The sequence below is a fragment of the Lissotriton vulgaris genome, unplaced genomic scaffold, assembly GCF_964263255.1.
Source record: "Lissotriton vulgaris unplaced genomic scaffold, aLisVul1.2 SCAFFOLD_928, whole genome shotgun sequence".
Classification (NCBI taxonomy): domain Eukaryota; kingdom Metazoa; phylum Chordata; class Amphibia; order Caudata; family Salamandridae; genus Lissotriton; species Lissotriton vulgaris.
Genome location: NW_028242331.1, coordinates 641,714 through 665,933, shown reverse-complemented (window position 1 = coordinate 665,933; position 24,220 = coordinate 641,714). Strand labels below are relative to the sequence as shown.

Sequence of the window (24,220 nt, the reverse complement as noted above, 5' to 3'; positions counted from 1 at the left end):
ATGGGGGACCTTGAACAGGAATATACGTCCACACCAAGTACATCCACATTAGCTCGTATACATGAAACGCTTCTGGAATATGACTCACTAGCAAAGCAAGAAGTTAATTACATCTCACGTAGACACGTCTCTAGATCATACGGGGAAGGGGGCAGACTTTGTAGACAGCTGGCTTATAAATTGAAGTTTAGGGCTGATCACCATCACATTTCTAAAATAGTGGATGAACAGGGCAATGAGTATTACGCACCCCAAGATATAGTGGACCAATTCAGGGATTGTTACAAATCAATGTACACCTCTCATTGGAGTCTAGATGGCAACGCACTGGAAGACTATCTGTCTGACATCGCATGTGCATGGTTGGGACACAGACAGCATGAATATCTCAGCCAACCAATTGACGAAGCCGATGTGAGGGCTGCAATTCTCTCTCTACCTAACAAAAAGGCATCAGGAGCAGATGGCCTGTCAGTGGAATTTTATAAAACATATGTGGATCTGCTGACGCCTTACTTACTCGAAGTGTATGCCGAGGCACACGAGACCAGTAAGCTGCTGCCCTCCCTCAGGCAGGCTGTGGTCATAGCGCTGCTGAAGAAAGACAAACCTCCATCCGCATGTGATTCGTATCGTCCTCTCTCACTGATCAATCTGGACGCAAAAAAGGTCGCTAAAATTCTAGCTACTAATCTCCAACTGTTAATGCCTCATTTAATCTTACCGGATCAATCTGGCTTTATACCTGAAAGATCCAGGTCTAACAACCTAAGAACCAATTTTGCCATATTTCACGTGCTGAACCCTGACCTCCCTGCAGCAGCAGTCATGCTTGACGTGGCTAAAGCATTCGACTCAATCGAATGGCTGTACATTTTCCGCATTTTAACCCGCATGGGGTTTCCACCTATCTTCCTAAGATGGGTGCAACTATTATATACCGAACCTTCGGCGATGGTACGGGTCGGAGGTTTCACTTCCAAGTCTTTTTGTATTGAACGAGGCACACGACAGGGGTGCCCACTATCACCACTATTATTTGCCATTATGCTCGAGCCCTTAGTCTGCATAATCAGACAGCGACACAGAGAAGCAGGGCTAAATTTTCACTACCGCCCAGTGGGCATCTCTCTTTACACTGATGACATGGTGTTGTTTATTCATCAACCACAGCGGTACCTAGTCCAGGTGTTACGGGATGCTCCACACAGAATTTAACAATTGGTATTCGTCCCTAGTTTGAGAGGAACCCCTCGTTTTTAAAAAAAGGGTGTGATACCTTCTATCTGTCTGACTGTGTACCACTGTGACTTTTACACCTATAGAGACCTGAGATCTGCTTCCTAAAGGACTCATGAAGGTGGAGGTCGATTAGTAGTCTCTAATTGGTGAGACTGCATACAATTAATTATATATGTTTTTTATACACACACTTTTGCAGTGATGGTGAAAGGCACTGGTGTTTTCAATATTGGAATGTTAAAACGAATACTGTGTTTTGATATGTGCCTTTATATCCCTACAGAATGTGGACCTGACTACTAGCAGGTTCCACTGACTTTACCCATACCAGTTAAAGTATAGTAAATTTCAAATATTATTTCACACTTATAAAGCAGGAGTGACATAGTTAACGGTCCTGAAGAATGGCAAGAAATGTTTTAGTCTATTGAGGCAGAAATATGTCGACCTTATCTTAATAGGGAACATCCATACCCCAATTTTTTCACTGAGCTTATTTTAATCTATCCACTGGGGACACGAATAAAAGATTAACCCTGTCACCCAGTGGATAGTTTTAATTCACATTTTGTTTATTGTGCTCTGCCCTACATTAGATGATATAGAACACCTGACGCTCCTCGCCTACGGGCGAGTTGTAACCCACAATCGGTACCTTGCAGTCCCAGTGAGTGAGAGGGAACCCAATGATGAAGCATGTCACCCTAGGGCAGAGTTCTTCTATCTGTGGGGTGTGACCCCCAAGGGGGCCGTGGAGTCCTGGGGAGGGGGTCGCACATTTCCAGGCCTAACTTCTGTATGGAATTTAAAACATGTAAAAAGGAAAAAGACAACAGGCTGGGACACTTCTATGCTTCAGCCGAAGTTTATTGAGTCTCCTGTGCTATGAAAGGAAAAGGCCGGGCAGATAGGTAAAACAATCCTTCATGCCAGGGTGCTTGCTTGCCTAAATTATATGCAAATGTGCGACTTAGTCTGCAAATGTAAAGGGTGCTTGGGAGCAGTTCTGACTTTAATTGCTCGAGTCACTCCCAGCATTGTGATGGCAAAGATATGTTTTTTTTGTCAGTGGTAGTAGGAAGAGTTAACATCTGGGCTGTGAAGTGCATGATTTTAATCAGAAGTGCATTTACACAGTGCTTAGCACCCCTGAGGAGGTAGTGTAGGGACAGTTATGAAAAGGAAAAATGATTTACTTATGGTCTGGTATTAATAATATTGCACTGTTTACGATCACAAAATCCTTTGATGCATGTGCCCCTAGATACTAACTGAAGTACAGGTTTTTGAATTCCTAACCACTTAGGTTTAGAAACTTAGTCAAGGTCTTAGCAATTCAGTTTAGAAATTTGGAAAAATAGACCAATCATACAAATGGACTAACTAAAGATAATTTTGGGATTTACTTATGTAGTTACTTATTCACCAAGTAGTTCCAGCAAATGCAAAGCCTTCTATCCCCCCGTGAACCACTAAAAGTCGGAAGTTCACTTTCTATATAGTGTAGTAAAAAGAAGTACATTGTGCAGAGAGTCCAGAGAACCCCCAAAATATAAACAGCGTTAAAAGCAGATATTTCTGATGCCCTTTATGTGGTAGTGTGGGAAAGCAGTTAGGCTTATTAGAGGGTAGTGCTAAGCATTGGTGTGCTCACAGAGGCAATAAATGAGACACATACTCAATAATAAATCCAAGACCAATTTATAAAAATAAAGTAGGTTTTTATGTCATTTGTAAGACCAAAAACACAGTTCTAAGGGAAGTTGTTTCAGAGTTATGATTTTTCAAAGTGCAGAAAACATATTACGTTTGTGCGCAATTAAGCAACTTTGAAAACAATAGGGAAAATATAGAATAATGCATATGAAATCAGGCAATGCTTTCACAAAGTTGACCTTGTTTTAGGTTGATGTCATGACCAGGTGCAAAGTTCCAGCAGGGGAAGTTCTAGAGTGTCAGAATCGGGCGGCACCAGAGTGTCGATGGTCCTGGTAGCTGGTGCAAAAAGATTAAGTGGGCCCCTTGAAAACACACTGCACAAGAGGATTTACAGATAAGTACTGTGGGCCTTCTTGGAGGACGGAGGTCGCAAGGGCTGAGGGATCACAGGAGCATAGTTGGCTTGTCATAGCCGGGGCCGGGTTCAGAGCGAATATGTCAGCTGGGCATTGTGCTTCTTGAGGTCCTCACTATCAGGAGCAGGCAACTTGGAGAGCGCGATATTGGGAAAGCTGGGCCATTCAGGAAGGGGGTCTTAATGTCCCTTGGTCAGTGCCTGCTTCTGGTACTTTGAGAGTATGGTGTGGACTCTTCTTCTTGGTTATTGCCCTTGCAGGTCTGTTACCCTGTGTTACCCTGTGTATTTGTGTGTTGTGGCTCTTGTAGGTTCTGGTGACTCTTGGTGGGGAGTCAGATATGACCCTCCAGTGCTGTTGTACCTTTTCATACTTTGGTGCTGTGTCAAAGTCATCAGGGAGCAGCAAGTCGACCAACCGGACTTCACAGGTTCAGTGCCTGCAAGGTGCAGGGGAGTGATACCTTCACTCTAAGGGAGCTTCTTGACAACTTCTTGAAGGATGGACGTGCTCCAGGTTTTAGGGGTGTTGCAAGAGGAGACAGATAGGAGCTATTGGGCAACTTACCTTTAGGGTATCTACACCCTCTAGTGATCTAGTGACCATTTCCTGTAGAAAGGGCCATTACCCTAGCTCTGATAGGTTGTTTTACTTTTACACCATCCCAAGAAGGTGGAATTTCAGGAGAGTGGTTTACATTGCCTGCCCTGTCCTATGGGTGGTTGCAGGCTAAGTGGGGACCATCCTCCTAATTCAAAAGTTGAGGAGGAAAGGGGATTTCCCCTCCCCCTCTATCTGGATGTCACTTTGTTGGATTAAAAAAGATGCATAGCTTTTGTAGCTTCCTGCCCAGGAAGGCCATTCTGCCCCGGAGGAAGCAACTCCGACCAAAGCATGCTTTGTCTCTGTCCTCTGAGAGAGTTGGCTCTCACCCCATGAGATCAGAAACACATCTGGTGGTGACAGACTGGTGAAAAAAGTCAGGGACTACACCAGTGTTTGGTAGATTTGCAGATGATCCTCTAAAAGGGTCTGCTGTGTGAATGCAATAATAGCTCCAACAATGGCATCAGTGAGGATTTAGTAAGGCAAGATGTTTGGTACCAAACATCTTAGAAATCATTGACACCATCATGGAGCTATGAAACTTGTGTTGACAAGTATCCAACCCATGTACTCTTTATCACTTTCCTGTGCTCTTACAACATCTCAAAATAGATGGGACATTGTAGGGGCATAGCGGCTCATGCTGATATGCCCTCAGATTAGATTCACTGCATCCTGCCTTTGGGCAAACGGCCTGCATAGTGGTGACTTACCTATATCTTATGCAGCCTATGGATGGCATGGCACACAGGGTTGTTTGTTATGTTGATTCTTCAGTTTTCTCTCCACTAAGACACACAGCCTGCAATGGTAGAGTGTCTTGCCTTGGTGAGTGGTCCCTGGGTGGCATAACCTGTGCTGTAGCCCCAGAGGACTGTCTTCATTCCAATGTCTGAGCATACCCTTCCACGCCCTTTTCTGAATCGTTTTGTCCACCACAAGCGTGGAAGGGTATATTCAGATGTGAGTCCCTTGCTCATTGCACCATCAGGATTCAAGCAAGCCGGGCCGAAGACGGCTATAATGCCAGTAACCGGTCCCCGGAAGCTTGTTTCCTTCCCAGTATAAGAATTGGCTTGGTAGTTTAGTCTGCCCTGTTCCCATGATGCACTGGGCCAGGGACAGACTAATTTGCATGTAGCCAGGTTCTGAGCTGGGATGGTGCAGTGAACTAAAAAACTGTGATGGATCAAGCCCTGATCTGTTGACTGGGTAGGAGTATTCTGCTTAATTCAGAAACTCTGTCCATCACCACCCCCTTTTCTGAATCGTTTTGTCCACCACAAGCGTGGAGGGGTATGCTCAGACATGAGTCCCTTGCTCACTGCACCATCAGGATTCAAGCAAGCCGGGCCGAAGACGGCTGTAATGCCAGAAACCGGTCCCCGGAAGCTTGTTTCCTTTCCAGTAAAAGAATTGGCTTGGTAGTTTGGTCTGCCCTGTTCCCATGATGCACTGGGCCAGGGACAGACTAATTTGCATGTAGCCAGGTTCTGAGCTGGGATGGTGCAGTGAGCTAAAAAACGGTGATGGATCAAGCCCTGATCTGTTGACTGGGTAGGAGTATTCTGCTTAATTCAGAAACTCTGTCCATCACCACCCCCTTTTCTGAATCACTTCAATAATATGGCAAGGACGCAGAGGCATAGATATTCCCTCATTTGCATAGGGCCATGCCCCCATGTAAATGAGGCAATGCCATTTAATGAAAGTGGTAATGGCTTTGTGGATTCAGTGCCTTAAATTCGTTTTTAGGGGTTAGTGTTATGGGGGTGTGGCCAAGCCATGATCAGAGGACTCATTAAATCTAGCTGTGGGTTTCATGGAGCCCTATACCCCAGGAAAACCCCCACCGGATAGTCTGCTGTGGCTGGGGACCTCCTGATTGACCATCTAAAGAAGGAGTGCGGTGGGTAATTGGCCAGAAACACTGAAACTACTAAAATGGCGATGATCGCCGTCTACACTGCTAGTTCAGCGCCCCAGGTAGCGCAACAAAAATATGCCCAACATAGAGGGCAGATATACCCCATGGCCTTGGAGAACAATGCAGCATGACAAGAACGTACAATTTAGTAGCTGCAGTGACAAAAGAGTGGCGGAGTGATCTTGTGGTCCCTGTGAGTAGCACGGCTTAGGAAATAAGACAGTGCTTGCTTAAAACTCAACCAGATGATCTCGGAGGTCTATCCACAGCCCAAAATGATTACCACCGGAGGCATCAAGTAGTGGAGCATAACAGAAACTACGGATATATTACTGACAGCCTAAGTAGTGCGTGCCTTGGCATGAGAGGGGAGTACGGGGCGAGAGTGCCTGAACTGTCCCTGTGACGGGCATCCCCAAAACTGAGCGACTGAGCCATCCTGAGTGCAGCTTTCAGTGTTATAAGCAGTATCGCATATACCACAACTTCATTGGAAAAGTTTGTATGGAAGTGGCATGCATGATTAGTGTACGCGTTGTAATGGCACTTTCAATGTGTCCTGATGCATGCACACTGTAATAGTATGCATGGTACTGGGGTGCGTGGTAGCGGGTGATGCATTTTAAAGGCATGCATGTTGAATGCAAGTATTGCTCCATCATACAGCTTAAAACAACAGTCTAAGTTTTTAATCATGAACAGGAGTAACACATAGCCTGCTCATTGCAATTTTTACCTACAGCAGGGGTACATCCAGTCTACAGCTACACGACAAATGACTCATGCATATTATCACAGTACCCAGAATTTTTTGACTTGCTATACACATCTTTCTACCAATTAGATTAGTCAAATCGTCATAGCTGTTGGCCAGTTCCTTGAAGCAAACCTTTACACTTAAATGAGTCACTGATATCTCCAGCTTACTGTGGTTTCTAGCAGTCTTGTTTGACACCAATACCAAAATGGAGATCCAACTAAATTATTTCAAGCATGTCCTCTAGGTGAGAACAGATGCCCATGCACCATATAATTCCTCCTCTGTAAAAACCAAGCTCACCACTTTAAGGACTCTGATTCATATATGCACCTATAATCCTGCCATATCACCAATATCTGAAATACCACCAGTATAACAGGGACTGTGTAAACCCTCCAACAGATCCCCTTTTCACATTTGAAGATGTTCACTACCATTAACAACTTGTTGAAAGACATGATTAACAATATTAAACAGCACATCAAAAATGATCTAATCACGCATCATATGCAAATTGATTACCTTTAACCCCACAAAACACCTGTTGAAGGTAAAGCTAAATGCCTCCTAAGGTCAAAAAAAAGAATGGAAAGAAGCCCATAATTCCTATGTATGAAAGAAATTAGAATTATGAAGAAGGTAGTTATCAAAAAATTAATTTCACAACTGAAGTTCAATAAAAACGTCATGTGCCTTATAGACTGAATACAGTCACTCTAGGAAAACTAATTAAATGTACTTACATGTATCCAGTACAATACGAATTTCTGACAGTATGTCCTATATGTTATCAGAGAAATGCATAATGATAAATAAATCACTTAATTGTGCAGCAGGCCAAGACAGGCCGAAGACGGCTGAAACCGGTCCTAGGATGCTTGATTCCGGTCCAGGGAAGACATGCCTTTGCAGTTCCGGCTGGACTGTTCCCATGAGGCACAGGGTCAAGACTGATTTGCATATGGCCATGTCTGAACTGGGGTGGCTTCGTGAGCAAAATAATGATGGATTAAACCCAGATCTGTGACTGGGGGTGAATGTTTTACCATTGTGCAACATTCTGTCCATCATCTTGTGTGTTTTGCTGTAGTGGGCATCATGCGTTTTATCTATGGGCTAGTAGGTTGGGTGCCGTTTTCGGACTGATGGGGCCGTTTTTGGTACAGGGGGCTGGGTTTGCAGCTGTGCTGTAATATTGGCCCCGTACCTACCTGCCTCCACCCCCCCCCCCCCCCCCCCCGGCAGCCGGTCCGACTTATTTGCCAAGGTCGGTTTGAGTTCACCCTATGTGGGAAGAGTATACCCAGACGTAGGTCCCATGCTCTCTAAGTCACTGGAGTCAAGCTATCCTGGCTGAAGACGGCTGATAGCCAGAAACCGGTCCTAGGATGCTTGATACCGGTCCAGGAAAGACATGGCTTGGCAGTTCGGGCTGGACTGTTCCCATGAGGCACAGGGTCAAGACTGATTTGCATATGGCCATGTATGAACAGGGGTGGCTTGGTGAGCAAAATACCGATGGATTAAACCCAGATCTGTGACTGGGGGTGAATGTTTTACCATTGTGCAACATTCCATCCATCATCTTGTATGTTTTGCTGTAGTGGGCATCATGCGTTTTATCTATGGGCTAGTAGGTTGGGTGCCGTTTTCGGACTGATGGGGCCGTTTTTGGTACAGGGGGCTGGGTTTGCAGCTGTGCTGTAATATTGGCCCCGTACCTACCTGCCTCCACCCCCCCCCCCCCGCAGCCGGTCCGACTTATTTGCCAAGGTCGGTTTGAGTTCCCAGTTCCGCCTGTTTGTGCACTGGGGGTTGGTGCACTTTGAAAGTGGTGGGACATAAATATCTTCCTCAAACAGGGCTGAGTAAGCAAACCTGTCAACTCTTAATAGGAAGGTGGGAAGGGGCGTGGTTGTTCTACCCATGATACAATTTTGAAAAACTGATCTAATTGGAGAATTTAAATGAACAAATTTCAAATAAATTGGCTGTAATACTTTTGTGATAAGTCATGGTGTTGGATTTCTCAGTGCCCAACAACATTTTAAAAATGGTGGCAAAATAGTGGATATATGCCACAAATTGAAGTGAACATTCCCTGCCAAAAATGCTCACAGACATCCAAGAAACTCTACCTTCCCCCGTACCCTCCATAAACACGCAGGGGCATACTTATCAAGGAGTTGCATCACTCTTGCGACACGCAATGAGGTGCAGGAACAATGCAACTCTTAAGTTAGATATATCAAGCCACGTTGTGTAGTACCTACCGATCAGACCTGAGCATTGTTCGGGCAACATAAACTAAGGGCTTGGTGTCAATACCGATTCAAGACAGCCCAGCAGAATATGTTAGCCTATAGACCAGCTAGCTCACAGTGCCACCGTAAGCCCAACTAACCTACCAGGGAGCGAATGGTTTCTGGCAACCACTGAACAGGAAAACTCTGATTCCTCTGGAATCATGGAACCAGTACAGAACCCTTCTGTCAGCCACTCGTGCTTACTTATTCTCAGAGTAATATACAGAGAATACACAGTGGGACGCTTTCAATAATATTTATTAAACCAATGTTATTCTTGCATAAATTATTGTTGCTGCAATGATTAGTAGACAGAAGCAGATAAACGTGATTATAGGCATCAAAAACGTAAATAGAAGGTAAAGTTCTACCACGTTGCTAATAAAAACCCATTGATTCTGATGCTGCCCCCTATTTACAAGTGAGGCGTAAATAGGCGGCAGTGCCAGCATTAAGACCAGGGAGAACCTGGTCTTAACATGGTGCATTGAGGAGAAATGTTTAATTTCTCCTAATATTTGTTGTTTTCATGTGTGCTGCGTTGTGCAGCACACATGAAAACAGCTAGAGGCCAAGGGTTGTTTTTATACAGGAAGGACCCCCTTCCTGCACATAAACAATCATTTTTTAAAAAAATGCTGTTTCGCAACTTCTATGTGTGCTACATTAGGCAGTACACCTAGAAGTTACAAAACAGCATTTAAATATTGTTTATGTGCAGGAAGGGGGACATAAACAGTCTTCCCCTACATGCAGACACCCTTGCACTATGGTACAAGGGTGCCTGTGTTGGCGCTAGGCTGCTAAGTGTAGTGCAATCGCAGGGGTAACCCCTGGGCTGCACCGTAGTCTTGTAAATACGCTACAGCCCTGCATTCCTGAAGTATCTGAGTAAGGTATTAAGCCAGGAAGACTAACGCCTCACTCCGCCACTTCCCTTGTAGATACGCCCCTCAGTGTCAGAGGAAGTACCTCCTCTGCTAATCAATTGGGATGCCTATTATTTGTAATAAAAGGCGGCCTTGCGATGTGCATGTTAGATTAGCAATGTTTTGAATATGTAGATAGCCCTGCCACCTCATGTTTGAAGCGGGGATGATCAGTGCGTAGAGAGGCCTAGTACATGATGTTCAAGGCATCATGATAATGTTATGCGAAGCTGGATGTGTAAACAAAGTAGTTCCAGACAAACTAATTGAACTTTGTTTTGCATGCAAATGTGTGCAAATGTTCACAGCAGAAATGTTAATTTCTATGGCAATGTAAGAAATAAGCTGCTTTGCAACATGGGCCTAACTCAGGAATATAACACCGTAAAGCAACCTTGCATGGCCCTGAATGACTTGATAAATCTAGAGTAATGCAATGCAGTGCAAATCGCTTTCCGTTAGTCTACCCCAGGGAGGCATTCCATGTGTGGGACTTGAATGTTCCCACACAACCACCAATGGATTTTGGCACATTCCAACATTTACCATTACTAACAGACAGGGACTGCGTCAAAATGCTAAGCATCCCCAGGAGAGTCATAATCAGGAGAACCATCTGCATTTCTCCTAGTTTTTTCCTTTTTCTCTGTGTGTTGCATTCTGAGGCACATATAGAAAGAGAGAAATGCCTCAGGGGAATGTTTTTTGGTGTTAGGTGTCCCTTCTTGCACAAAAACTATCCTACTTAAAAGACAGGTCCCCTGGCACCATGGTTTAAGGGTGTCTACATTGGCGCTAGACAACACATTGTGCCCCAGCGCAGGAGAAAGACAGGTGTGCGCCATATAATGTTAAGTACAACACAGTTCTTTCCTTTCCTTATCATGCTGCGCAGCACTGTGGCTTGCTGAAATGCGTGAATGTTTTAATAAATATGCCCCACAATCTTACATCACCAGCTCGCTCATTGTAATTTTTGGGTTACTAGACTGAAAGTAGAAATCCACAGAGTGCTCAGAATGCATGGTTTGCAAGTGAGCCCCAATTGGTTCAGTTCATCACTCTGTTCACCCTCTGCCAACACATCTTTTTATATATCATGCAGCACTACCTGGTACAGAGGTTAGTATATTGTAATGCAGTTAGGTCCATCAAATGCACACTTTTCCCTGGTGTTGTTCAGAAGTCTGGCCTCACTGTATTCCCACCCACAACACTTTTTTTACCTTCTGCCTTCTGTAAAATATGTACGATCACAGACGAGACTGTGAGATCACAAAGACGATCTCACAGTTTTTCGCTTTTGGTGTTTACTGGACTAAATAATTTTTTTTGTTATATAAGAAAGGCAATGTGCCTGCATAATTTATTTTCTGAGTAGCAATTCATACCAAACTTGTCATTTTTAGCCTCTATGAATAATAGAGGCTGCGTCTACACGTACACCTTCCCTCTTAGAAATATATGTACCAGTTTCTTAATTGATGCACACGAGACCTGGTGCACCTGCACTGTTCAAAGATCCATATTTCTGCATAGAATCTGTTGCTATTTTAGCATATGTACAGTTCCACACTGGAATGCTTGTTTCAAGGAGAGCAATTGCACAACACAGGCTTTTACAAATGCTTCATTAATAAATATGGACATAAACTGTGACCTCGGCAGTTATTTATACCTGCTCATGTAATAAATGGAGCGTAAGAATTGATAGTGATGCTTAAATTACTTTGATCATAATTTACGCATCGCCAAACTAGTTCATTTTGGGTATCTTGGATGAACAGTTTGAGGTCTGGGAGCAACATATGCTGTAGGTTGAGGTGGGTGCACTGCAAGCAAACACTACCTTGCTTCGAAATCCAGGTCACTGCAACAGCAGATGGAATCATGGGATGAACAGTGTCCTAATAAAAGGTATGCACCTTTAATTTCAATGTATAGTCCATCTGCAAGGGAAGGAACAGGGTCTGTGTCATAAAAAAGGACTTTATTAGTGAACAGATATGTGAGGTTGGGGAACCTCTTAATTTTATACTTATGGGGCAGACACTGGCAACAGATACTAAGATCTCAAAAGAACTGAGCCTTCATTAAAACACACCAGCCCAAAACACAGACAGAAAGGCAATTGTACACGTGTCATTGAAATAGGGAGGGTCGTTCTCTGTGTCATGCACAAAACCTAAGTCGCTTGAAACGAATCCACAGACCACAGGTATTGATTTAAAGGAAAAACAGAGCCCGTGCTGCTTCCACCTGCGCCTGTTCAGTCCGCATGGGCAAGAGTGTTGAACAGCACATCTCAATTGACACAACATAACTTGAGATAAACAAGGACTTTCCCTATAATAAATGAGAAAAAAACGGTCTCAATGTAATTTACAGGCTGCTGCTTTCCTTCTACCAGTATAATTACACACAATTGCACATTTACAAATTACTTAACCCAGATGCGTAGGGGGAGTTATCTTTTTTTAAACATGGTCGAAAAGGATACTCATTTCAGGTGAAAATAAACACTGTGTTCAAGTCACCGTCAGCGTGTTCTTCATGTCCTGCCGCGTCATTTAATCAAGGATGATGGTGCCAGCAACGCTCCTCATTATCTGAGAGCCGCACCCCTTAATGGCCTGTCTCGAGCAAACAGCAGGAACCCGATGTGACTCAAGAAAGGTAAATCACTCACCTAAAAGTCACAGAGAGCATTATCGATTGGAGTCAAATTAAACAATTCAATGTGACCCAGTAGGGAAAATATAAACGTGACCTGAACCAAAAGAGATAGTGGGCATGTTGCGACGTCAACTTACCACACGTGAAGTCAATAATGTTTTCCTTGGGTCCACTTCTTTGCTTCAGGCCGGCAACACAAATATGCTCCTGTTTGCTAAGGAGCCTGCTGACAACCTGTCAGACACCAGGATAGAACCTGTCTGACGCTCTGCACCCCAGCTCTATCCTTGCTCCTGATTTGACTTGGGGCGACTTTTCTAAAATGATGTCACTTCCCAAGAAGGCTCCTATATTTAGCTTTCATGCACTTCAAGAAGCGTGCACAGTATGTCTATGGATTTAAAATGCAATGAAGAGGGCTAAAATGAAAAAAGCCCCTCACACATGTGCAATCCATGGAGTCATGCCACAATCCTTATTCTGTGCTTCTGACATGAGCACATACCGCACTCCTTGCTACCATTCCCAGCCAATGTGTTACAAACAATCATCAAAAGATGTCTCACCAAGTACCTCAATGACCACCAACTGACCAATGGCTCCTCGATACCACTCAGTGGTGTTTCAGTTCAAATCATATCATGGAAACTGCTAACATTGCTGCCACGCATGACTTACGCATGACTGGATAGTGAAGAAATGTCAGTCCTCATCCATCTGGACTTCTTTGACACAGACTCTCACCCCATCCTCATCCAACGTCTAAACAACATCAGAATACAAGAACCTGCCCTCTAATAGACCTGCTCTTTCCTGAGTGGAAGAATCTTTCGGTCAGCCTAGCCTGGCACTGTACACCTCAGACGCTTGTGGAGCCATCTGCGGAATTCTGCAAGGATTCTCCCGGTGCCAACCCTCTTCATTAACAAGAACTCCCCAGAAAGCTGCAGATCATTCTCTACTCAGGAGCCAGAATCAGTCCCGACCTCTCATGTCACACCCACAACACACAACACCTGAAGGAGAACCACTGGCCCCTCACACACAGCACCATTCAAACTCGCCCACACCTTCAAGGTACTACATAACACTGGTTCAGCATACCTCAGCAATCTCATCTGCTTTCACAAACCTTCCAGACACCACAGCTCCTCTCCATGCCTACTTACACACTTCCCACGTATACGGAATACCAGATCTGATGGTTAATCCTCCTTCTACAGCGCTCCTAAAGTGTGGAATGGCCTATCAATACACATGAGTGCCTCCTCCTCACTTCTTGAATTTCGCAAGAAGCAGAAGACCGTGGGTTTTGAGTACTCCCAGTAGGCCCTAGCTAAGTCTATCCTCTCAGTGCCAGGATACTCTACCCGGTGATAGTGTGCTCCACAAATATGCATAGGATAAGAAGAAAGGCCTTAGAAATGTAAACAGTTGAACTGACAGGACCTTAATTTGTCTGTTTTCCTTTTTACCTCAAGCTGCAAAAAGCAGCTTCTCTTTCTGGGGTGCATTTGCGATTGAGTCAGCACTCTTGGGACACCCATGCATCAGCTGTCGCTGGTATTGTGATATAAACGTTGCTTGATGTGTTGTAATAGATAGCACAGCTTTTTATGGGTGGAACCGTACATCAACAGTGTAAATCAGAAGTGAGCAACAAACCCATAACTACTTCACTATGAAATGTGTCAAGAGCATGCATATCATGGGGACATAAAGCACCATAAATGATGATTGTTGTGATGCGCATCTCTGGACAGGCTCTGTGCGATCTGGAAGGATGCGCTCTGCATAAACCGACATTTATAACCCATATTCATCCGTGTGGTGTATATATGTGCTCTCCCTTTGTGCTTCTCATTATGTGTGTGCTCTAACCTCACATAGTTTGTGTGTGGTTGTTGGGTTGAAAACATTATGCTATGGTCTGGGCCTGATGATTTTTCAATCAGGAAATGAGTCACCCAGACTGAGCATAATGATTACACAAACAAGAAATTGGTCAACCATTTATCAGCCATCTTAACTGTGCCAGGAATATAAAGGCACTCCCAGCATGCACCCAGTTGCTAGGCAATCGGGTATCTGTGCAGCTTTGGACCCATCTTCAGAGCAGCTCTTGTCGCAGTTGGACTTCATGATAATGGCATCTAGCGGACCCTGAGTCACAAGCCTGCAGAGGACATCGGCTCATCATTCTGTGTCATGAGGTCTCAGTGGACGTGGTCATCCTGTGTTACGAGTCGGCAGTGGATGTCAGCGCATCATCTTGTGTCCCGGACCTGTAGTGGACATTGGTGTATCTGAAAATGTACAGTAAGTCATGCCACCAGGTGCACACGCCCAAGGGGGTATCTTTAATGCCTTACAGTAGAATCTCGCCACAGCAGCTCTCCGCAAAGGTAACAAGTTAGTACAAACTGGACTACAACTGCTAGCAAATGATAGCTTTAATATAATTGTTAGAATCATAGGCAGTGCTTAATTTGTGCCGGTGCTATCCGGTGCTTAGCACCGGCACTTAAATGTCAGGGCCGGGTCTATGAATCATCTGCTGTGCCTGTGCGTACGCCGACACCCATGATGTTTTTTTTGTTCACCCAGGTGCTTCTGTACTCTCTGTCTGTCTCTGTGCAGCACTGCAGGCCAAAGGCTCGCCTCGGCGCCTCGCCCTGCAGCGTGAGTGTGTGTGGTGTGTGTTCATTCTAATTTCTGCCTGGTACCGAGAGTCCGACCCACGAGACGCGACCTGCATTCAATCAATCTGTGTCAATATCCCGTTCCCGCGGCCGCCGCCCGGCCGCCGAGGCGAGCCCGAGTCTCTGTGTCAATTTCAAACTGACTCAGTGAGTCATCAATCAACCGGGCCGGTGACGGCGGCCGTCTTCTCTTAGAGTCTTCTTTACTTGCAAGTTGTGTTGTTGACTGAGCCTCGCCCGTCGTCGCCCCCAAGGCCAAGACAGTCAAAGAGAGATTAGATTATTTATCATTATCAGTCAGTGATTGAATCATCAGAATAATAAATGAAATATAGGATTAAAAAAATATAATGTGTGTGTGTGTGCACTACTTATTTTTTACTTCGTAACTTTCGTTTCTTAAGAATCTTAACTAACTACTTTCGTTTTTCATCATCATGGTGACTGGGCCGGCCTGCCACGTGACAGCAGTAGTTGTTAATAGTTTCTGTTTTGGGTGGGCGGGTCGCGGAAGTTGGTGGGGGCTGGGGGCTGGCTGGAGCTGCTCTGGAGGTTCTGATGGGGGTTGGGGCCACAGTAGGGGGGCTGTGCGCGCGGAAGCGCGCGCAGATTTTTTTCACTTGGCTCTGCCTCACCAGTTGCAGCCATGAGCCACGCCCACGCCCACGCCCCAGCATAACCGCGCTGCGCAGTTACAGGCGGCAAGCTGCAGCAGCTCCCCACCCCACGCCACGAGTCAGGCCCCATTGACCAGACCACGTCCACACCAGTCCACATAAGTTAGCCTTAGCCCCCGGCCCCCCGCCGCCACCAACGAGTACGGCGGCGACCAGTCGACGGTGACGACGGTACTTGGTTGGGCACTGGCAGAGAGAGCTGGCCTGGGCTGGGCTGCAGCAGGGTACTCACTGTGTGTGTCCAGTGTCCTCTGGCCTACCGACCGGCCCTACCACCACGATAACGCACGGTAAGAAAAAATACAAATTAAGCAGAGAAGAACAGTACAGAAGCAGGCAGCAGCAGTGCAGCACTAAACTTTAAGTTACGCTTAAGTTAGCAAGCTGACCCAGTCGGTCAGCCAGTCTGATCATCTGTGTGATCCATCTGATGATCTGATCTCCCACTCCCACACTTTGTTTTATTCTGGTGGTGGTGGACGATGAAGGAAGGGTGGGAAATGGGGATGAGATTCTTGGTGGCAAACTGGAAATAAAATATATGCCACAATAGAAAAAATATATTTATAATACGCACGCTTAATATATATTATATGCTCAAATTATGGCTCACAATAATATTCCTCCACTTTTGCCCTCGTCACCTCGTGCAAAAAAATCTTTACATGATAAACAAAATCTGTCTGCTCGATTTCCTATCACTCGAGCAGCAACAACAGTGCAAAACAGTATTGAAGCTATTTTTGAAAACTTCGAGCAACTGCTCGAGCCACGAATGTTTTGCAGGAGCCATGCCTATGTATGCACTATGCCTGCACATACACATACTGGGAGCTCAGGGCTCCTCGACCCTCTCTCTCTCAAGTATGCTCCACATATAGGGAACCTGGCTTGACCTACCCGTCCCCGCAGAGGTATGTTATTAATTAGGATATCTCCCAGCCAGGATTCAAAAAACATGTGTGAGTGTGCGGGGAAAATGAGCAAGTGCCTCGCAGCAGCGTCACAGACCTGCGGTTACCCGGGGGAGGCGCCCGGCCCACTGTGGCTGTGACCATGTCCCTGCGCTCGGTCACCGATCTGCGTGACACATTCCTAATGAGGCACTGCACCGCCTGTCACGAGCCCATTCCTAGGCAAGCCAACAGTGCTTTGCTTACGCATTATGAGAGTTGAGACCTTACTTAAAGGAAAGTTAATCTAAAAGTTCCAGAGTGCAACGACGTTGGGTAAAATGGCAGAAGTGTCTGAAGTTTACACGTGACACTTTTCTTTTTGGTCTCCGTACCACTACAACTAGGTAGTACACTGTGTGTAGCCCTGGCGCCCGTAAGGCTCTACTGACCGTAAGAGGATGTCCCCAATCGTTGTTCGCTCTGATATATGAATTGCTAGATGAGTTAAACTCAGTTATCAGGGGTCCTGTAATTTTATTGACTAACCCAGTACTTTCTGAGACTTAAAGTCCTGGTTGTCTTCAATTACACTGAGGTACTAAATCACAGTGGTTTGCTGAAGGAGAAAATGAACTGAAATACAGGTTTCACCAGTGACACATTTGGTAACCTTATTCAGAAAGACCCTTAGACGTGCAATCGATCACAGTATACTATAATAACACGGGAGAGATTGGAGCCGAGCCGTCCAAGTACCAGTCCAACGGGCAGAGGTCGGTGTGAGTGGGATCGATTAGATCTGAGTTCTTTTTCCACATTTCTTTAAAAAAAATGTTTTTATTGGGTTTTCACAACACAAAGCAACATTACACCACCACATACATAAAATCAGCATATGGAAGTGGCGGGAACCCCGAGCCCTCAGGCATTGGCGGCGGCGCGGCACCTGTTCCAACTCCAAGACAAAGCATATCAAAATTGGGCTACCAGCGCTCAGCCTCCGCCTGAATCTCACCATCTTTAGGGCCGATAATGGTTTCAGGAAGAAGAGTGCCATGTGCCAGCAGACTGCATTTCCTTTTCAGTGGCTTTTCAGACAGTTCATCTGCTGCTTCGTACATTCTTCTGCCGGTTAATTTTTCCAAGGGGTGTAAATAACCATTGTGGGACTTGAGGTTTTGCTTTTTTTTGTTTCGCAAATCTTTATTAAAAATTTTTCCCCCCAAAAGTACCAAAACATAGAATAACTCGCATATCACTAAAAAAATAGAATAACATGGTAACTATGAATACTCAGAGCCCCCAGCACACAAAGTACTGTCGATTAAAATGCCAGAAATGTTTTTATAACATTTTACAAAGTCGTCTAGTGAGTCTATTTCAATAAATATCTGGTTCAAAAATTAGAGCAATTGTAAAGTCTACTCAGAATGATATTTTGTGAGGGTTACTTACCTCTCATTTACATCATGCATTAAAACGAGAAGGAATGTAACAAAATGAAGGTTGGAACTTGGGCCCTGTTACAAACTGCAGTAGTTTGTGCTGGTTCTTCGCTTTCCAGGAATTGAGAAGCAGCCGTTGCCTGGTTGTAGGTGTTTGTTTGTTATTTGCCCAGCCACAGCCTAAATAACTCTGGGCTAGGTAGGCGCTTAGGTGCTACTGCTTCCAATTTCAAGCTCTGTCGGGGGCCCAGGGGGGAATCCTTTTTAGCGTTACGCCACCGGTGTATGCACCGCCACCAAGGGCTATGCGTCAAAGTCTCTAGTCTTTATGTATGAAAGGCAGCAGGCTGCATCTCTTTTATAAACTGTCCCAGGAAATGTATTTTTATTAAACCTCCACTGCACAGCAGGCCTTGTTGTTGTATGATTTTTACCCGAGGGAGGTTGTGAAGTACCTTAATTTGCATCAGGCCCCCCTCGTCCCTCCCCCCCCCCAGTAGAGGATGGTTTAAAGGGTGTTGTTTGTGGTTTACCATATGGACATGATGCATGAGGTCTGGCAACATGGTGGAAGCAGCTATAAAAAAATCAAGAATTTGCAATGCAATTAGGTCTCGCATTTATACGAGTTTGAGCTATTGACATTGCAAATGACACTGCCTTTTATTTCTTTGTAAAACATAAATAAAAGGCATTTATTTTCATTTACAATGCCAATAGCTTAAACTTGCGTAAATGCGAGACCTAGCATTGCAAATGCTTGTTATTAAACGTGTTTATATATTTAAATTGAGCAGGTTATTTGCACAAATGGATTTCTGCCCTGAAGTAACTTCTCATTTGTATGACTGTATGAGTAATCCTGTTCTTTGAAACCTAACTGTGCACGTTTGCAGTGTATACAAATTATGTACAGTGTGTATGCAGTTTATTTGAACACAGGCATAAATTAAATATAATTATAAAAAAGTTGTGGCAGCTGAGCTCACAAATGTTTTCCTGTGATCTTGAGTATATGAAAGACTGTAAAAGCATGCACACTACTTGTTCTGTGCAATCTGCCTCTCTTGCTACAAATCATATGTCTGTGCCCTGTTGTAGTATGTATATCCCCCTAGTTGGTGGTGCTGCTTAACACTAGCACTGTCTGAGAGACCGAGGTAAATTGGGGTGAGAGCGTGAGCCGTGAGGTCAGATAGCAAGAGAGAGAGAGAGATGAGATGGCGGAGCATCAGATGGGTGAGGACTCTGAGAAGAGAAGGAAAGATATATAGAAAGACAGGGTGTTGAGGGGAGGGAGATAGAAAGGAAAGACAATCAGTTAGTGGTACACAGGGGGTTAGAGAGAAAAATAGAAGCAAGTAAGGGAGAGAAAGAATACTGAGGACTCTGCTACATTATGCTCCCAATCAGGGCGTTACACGTCTGTGATTGTTCAGCAACTTTGAGCGATGTTTCTAATTTTTTTAGGACAACAAGGTTGTGTTGAAATGTACTTTATTTTGCTGCATAGAAATAATATTATTCTAGTGTGGCATGCAACAAAACTCTAGTCCAAATTATCTATAATACTTTAGGCATTGGATTCCTATTCGCGAATGTCAATACATTGAAGTTTATTTTTCAAATGTGTAAGTTTGATGCCTTAACCTCTTCAATGCTAATGACAAGGGTAACTCGTCATGATGCACTGGTTGACCTGCGCTGATGACAAGGATAACTCGTCATGTATAATGGGGTTTTCAATAAATCAGCGCAAGAGGGGAAAACCCCTTAGCAGCCAAGTGGTTAAATAAGTCAGCACAGGTGCTCACGCCAGAACATAGATGTAAGTCATCCCTCACACTGATAAACACCTAATAGTTGCTACTACTACAACACACAGCTGTTGCAGGAATCTCAACAAAGAATCTCTGCCAGCCAGTACAGCATCTCTGTGATAGGCTCGAGAATTGGGGTAGCTTGCAGTTTCACTCTTCTTACCATTAAACACAGGCCTAGCCTACAAGCTGCCTGCAAAGTGCCCTTGAGGCTTTGCATTAACCCAGGCACGGGTCTGCTTTTCCTATCTGGGTAAGTGAGTTTCCCCCATTTCGAGAGAGACCAGCTCACCTCACTAGCCCATTCCTGAGCCTGAGATTGCCTGAAGTTAGAGTGCCAAGCCAAGCCCTAGAGGTACCATAGCAAATGTGACAGCAGGAGTAGGGTCCCTATACAACCTGTCTTCCTCACAGGATTTACTTTGCTTCAGAGACCTAAGTCGAGCCATCTTGAATCTTTACAGCTGTTTCAAAGAGGTAGCCTACTACACACATCATTAACAAATAACAACTAGCGATATCTGGTAGCTAAGCTACTCCACATGGATGTTAAATATGTGCAGATGCCGAAATGTCTTTGGTGCAACGTGCAAATAAATATTATTGGTGCATGTTACTTTGATGAATTGACATCACACTTCGCACATGTCTAGCGTCTTTTCTTTCATTTTGCATCCTTAGAATGTCTCAGAGTGGACAGAAGAAGATTTCAAGCTACTTCACAAAATTTAAGCCCAAGATTGATGAGGAGCCTGCTAGCAAACTTGCTAGAAAAGACCATACACTTACAGTGCAAGAAGGGAACAAGGAAGATGAAGTGCAAGAGAAGGCACTAGAGGAGAGTGACACCACTACTAGCAGCAGCGTTATCATCACCCCTACACAAGAAAAGACACAAGATCGTCCTCTTACAGATGAGCCGCATCATGCTGTGGACATTGCTGTAGAGATGGAGGAAACTCCAAGCACTAGCAAAGAGTCTGACATATTATCACTGAAACCACATTCAGACAGAGATTTTAGGAAAGGCATTCTTCCTAAAGGTTGGAAACTTGACCAAAAAATATATTTCCAACGCAAGCATCCATGGTTAATTGTTAAAGGCCCTAACCTTGGCTGTTCTGTGTGTCGCCAAGTCCGTGATCTTGGTGCTGAAAAATCCAGGGGAATGAAATTGTCCAAAGAATGGACTGAGTCTACTGTGAAGGCATATGGCACCAATATAGAACAACAGCAGAAGTCATTGAGGAAAAAGATTGGAGAACATGCACTAAGCAAGGCTCATGTTGCAACTTTAAAAATCTTAGAAAACGCTAAGAGAGATACTTTATTGCAAGTAACTGCAAAAGCACAATCTATACAAATGTCAGCAACAGCCAGAATATTCCGTGTAGCTTATAAGGAAGCAAAGCGAAACAGGCCAGCGTATGGTTTTGAAATGGAGATAGACTGCCACCAGTTGAATGGACTAGATATGGGTCGAATTTTGCACTCCAATGTAGCTTGTTCAAACATACAACGCCACATATCCTTAGAAATGAAGAGGAAGATATTTGCCAAAATTATTGAGCTTTCCCCCAAAGTAAGTCTTTTACTAGATGAAGCCACTGCGTTAAATAGGAAAAGTTCTTTAATTGTATACATGCGAATGCAGCTACCTGACATGGACTCCCCAGCTAATATGTTTGTTGACCTCATTGAGCTGAATGATTTGTCAGCTGATGGCATAGTAAACAGTTTACTGTCTGCACTAAAAAAAGATCCAATTAATATAAGTGAGGACTTTCTCTCCAAATGCATGGTTTCAGTTGCCTGTGATGGAGCTTCAGTGATGTTTGGCCGCCACAGTGGTGTTGTAAAGAGGCTGCAAGAAAAAATCTCTTCCAATATTGTAGCCTGGCACTGCTCAGCACATCGCCTGGAACTTGCCGTTCATGATGTCATGAAAGATATTGGTGCTACAAATCATTTCAAAAACTTACTCGATAAGCTGTATTCTCTATTTTCCACCTCTGTTAAAAACCGTTTGGAGCTTAAGGAATGTGCTGAAGCTCTTGACGTTCAGCTCTGCAGAATAGGTAGAGTGTTAGATACTCGTTGGGTTGCATCAAGCTTTAGAACAGTGGAGGCTATTTGGAATGCTTATCCTGCTCTCTACAAGCACTTTAATAGTGCAGCTGATGATGGTTCCCGTGACAGTTCAACACGAAATATGTACACAGGCCTAGGAAGGCGGTTATCATCTATACAGTTCGTTGCTAATCTTGGCCTCATGTATGATGCTCTTCAGGAGTTATCCGAGTTATCACTTGAGTTACAGAAACGTGATTCTACAATCATTGATTCTCACCGGGCTATTTGCCGGCAAATAGCTGTGTTTGAGGCAATGGTAGACAGGCAAGGGAACCATTTCTCACTATGTAAAAAGGCCATGGAAGAAAATATATTCCAAGGTGTGGTGCTGCACAAAGGAAAGACCACGGACAAAATCATTGAACAGGGTCAGTTTTTTCGTAGCCTTGCAGAAAATCTAAGACATCGTTTGTTGTCTACAGGAGGAACGAATTCTGCTGACAAAAAGGCTGAGTATGATACACTGATTAACGAAGTGAAAGTTTTATACAAACAGTACTGGCCTGATGAGCTACCTGTTCTTTATGGTGAAAGTGATATTGAGTCTCTGTGTAAAAGATTCAACATTGCCAGCCGAGAAACCATACGTGCTTACAGAGAGTACAAGGAATCTGGAGGCAAAGAAATTAAAAGGCAGTTCAAGGAACTTATGATGGCCATACACACTATTGCTATCAGTACTGCAGAATGTGAGCGGGGCTTTTCTCAAATGAATCTGATATGCACATCCACAAGAGCATCATTGGTGACTCAAACAATATCTTCTTTAATGTTTTTAAATCTTGTTGGTCCACCATTTAGGAGATTCAACCCATTACCCTATGTTCAGTCCTGGCTTGCAAAAGGACGAAGATCAGCTGATGACACTAGGAGTAAAGCAAGGAAAGAGGAGGACATGGAATGCACAAGCAATTTAGACTGTTTCTGGGGTTTTCTAGAACAATAGATGTAGCCCATTCCAACTGACAAAATGTGTGTCATTGCAATGTTTTGGAAAAGTTAGGCTTTACTGTGTTAGGATATTTAGTTGTTCTAGGTTATATAGGTTATTTATTTGCATTATACCCCTTTGTTGACAGTGTCAATTTATTTAATATTTTGTTATATTTATGTGTCTTTGTTTGGATGCTATATTTATTGTTCTATTTAATATATTTTATTTATTTTGTTTTTTGTAACAGTTTAATTGCTTTTTTTGGATTTTCATTTTACGACATGTATCTATTTGTATTTATATATTTTATTTTTTGTTAGTTTGTCTTTATATAATTACATTTTGTATGGCACTATGCCTGGTTATTTTGCACTAATAGGTATGACTTATTCAGATACGGTCAAATTGAAACTGCCCAGCCCCCTACATATTCCTTTGGCCTTGGTATTTATTTATAAAATGTTATATAGCGCGAACCACATTTTGGTGGAGATCACATTTTTCTTTGTTTATTTATCTTCAGCTAAAATCTTTGATTAAAAAGTCATATTTTGAACATATGCCTCTTTTCTAATCTGTGTTGCCTGTGTCATACAGAACTACATAGTTTTATGTTTTTCTTTTTTACTATTCTCAATGTCTACTAAATGCACATATAGCTCCAGAGAGAAGTTATAGTACAAGCCCAATTGGTAATCCTCCTTTTTTGTTTCTCTAAAGCAGTCGCTTTAACTGAATATTACACTATACTGATTAACCCCATGCCACTGGAAGTGACAGTGGCTGACTGACTCATTCAAGTGTATTGCATGATTTTATTCAGTTTATCTGTTTGGACTAGTGTTTTCACAACATTGGGTTTTATTTTGTCATATAACTTAAGCTATGTCAAAGTTGTACCTTTGAAATCATAGACTCTGTGAAAAATGGCATGCCCTAGCTACCCCCAGTATTGTCCTTTTCCCCAAATCAGCACACAGAGCAGAGCACTGAAATTGTCCATTTCAATGCATTAGTGGTTTTAGCTAATTTATTCCAAACTTGTGATTTAAATGCACATTTGCTTTCATCTTTTTCAAAATGGTTCACGCC

The 24,220-nt window shown here is 43.8% G+C and overlaps 1 protein-coding gene across 1 annotated transcript; it reads left to right on the top strand.

The window, feature by feature from the left end:
• On the top strand, positions 1 to 23,234 carry LOC147668994 (E3 SUMO-protein ligase KIAA1586-like). Its single transcript, XM_086948303.1, has 2 exons — positions 1 to 869; positions 20,743 to 23,234. The coding sequence occupies exons 1-2, from the start codon at positions 1 to 3 to the stop codon at positions 23,138 to 23,140; spliced, it is 3,267 nt and encodes a 1,088-aa protein (XP_086804429.1). The 3' UTR covers positions 23,141 to 23,234.
• Positions 23,235 to 24,220: the final 986 nt, after the last annotated feature.

Bases quoted from the DNA above. Each gene is read 5' to 3' on its own strand.
- LOC147668994 (XM_086948303.1), top strand. From the start codon at position 1: ATGGGGGACCTTGAACAGGAATATACGTCCACACCAAGTACATCCACA. The intron at 870-20,742 runs GTACATTTTCCG...TTGCATCCTTAG, and splicing joins TTCGACTCAATCGAATGGCT to AATGTCTCAGAGTGGACAGA.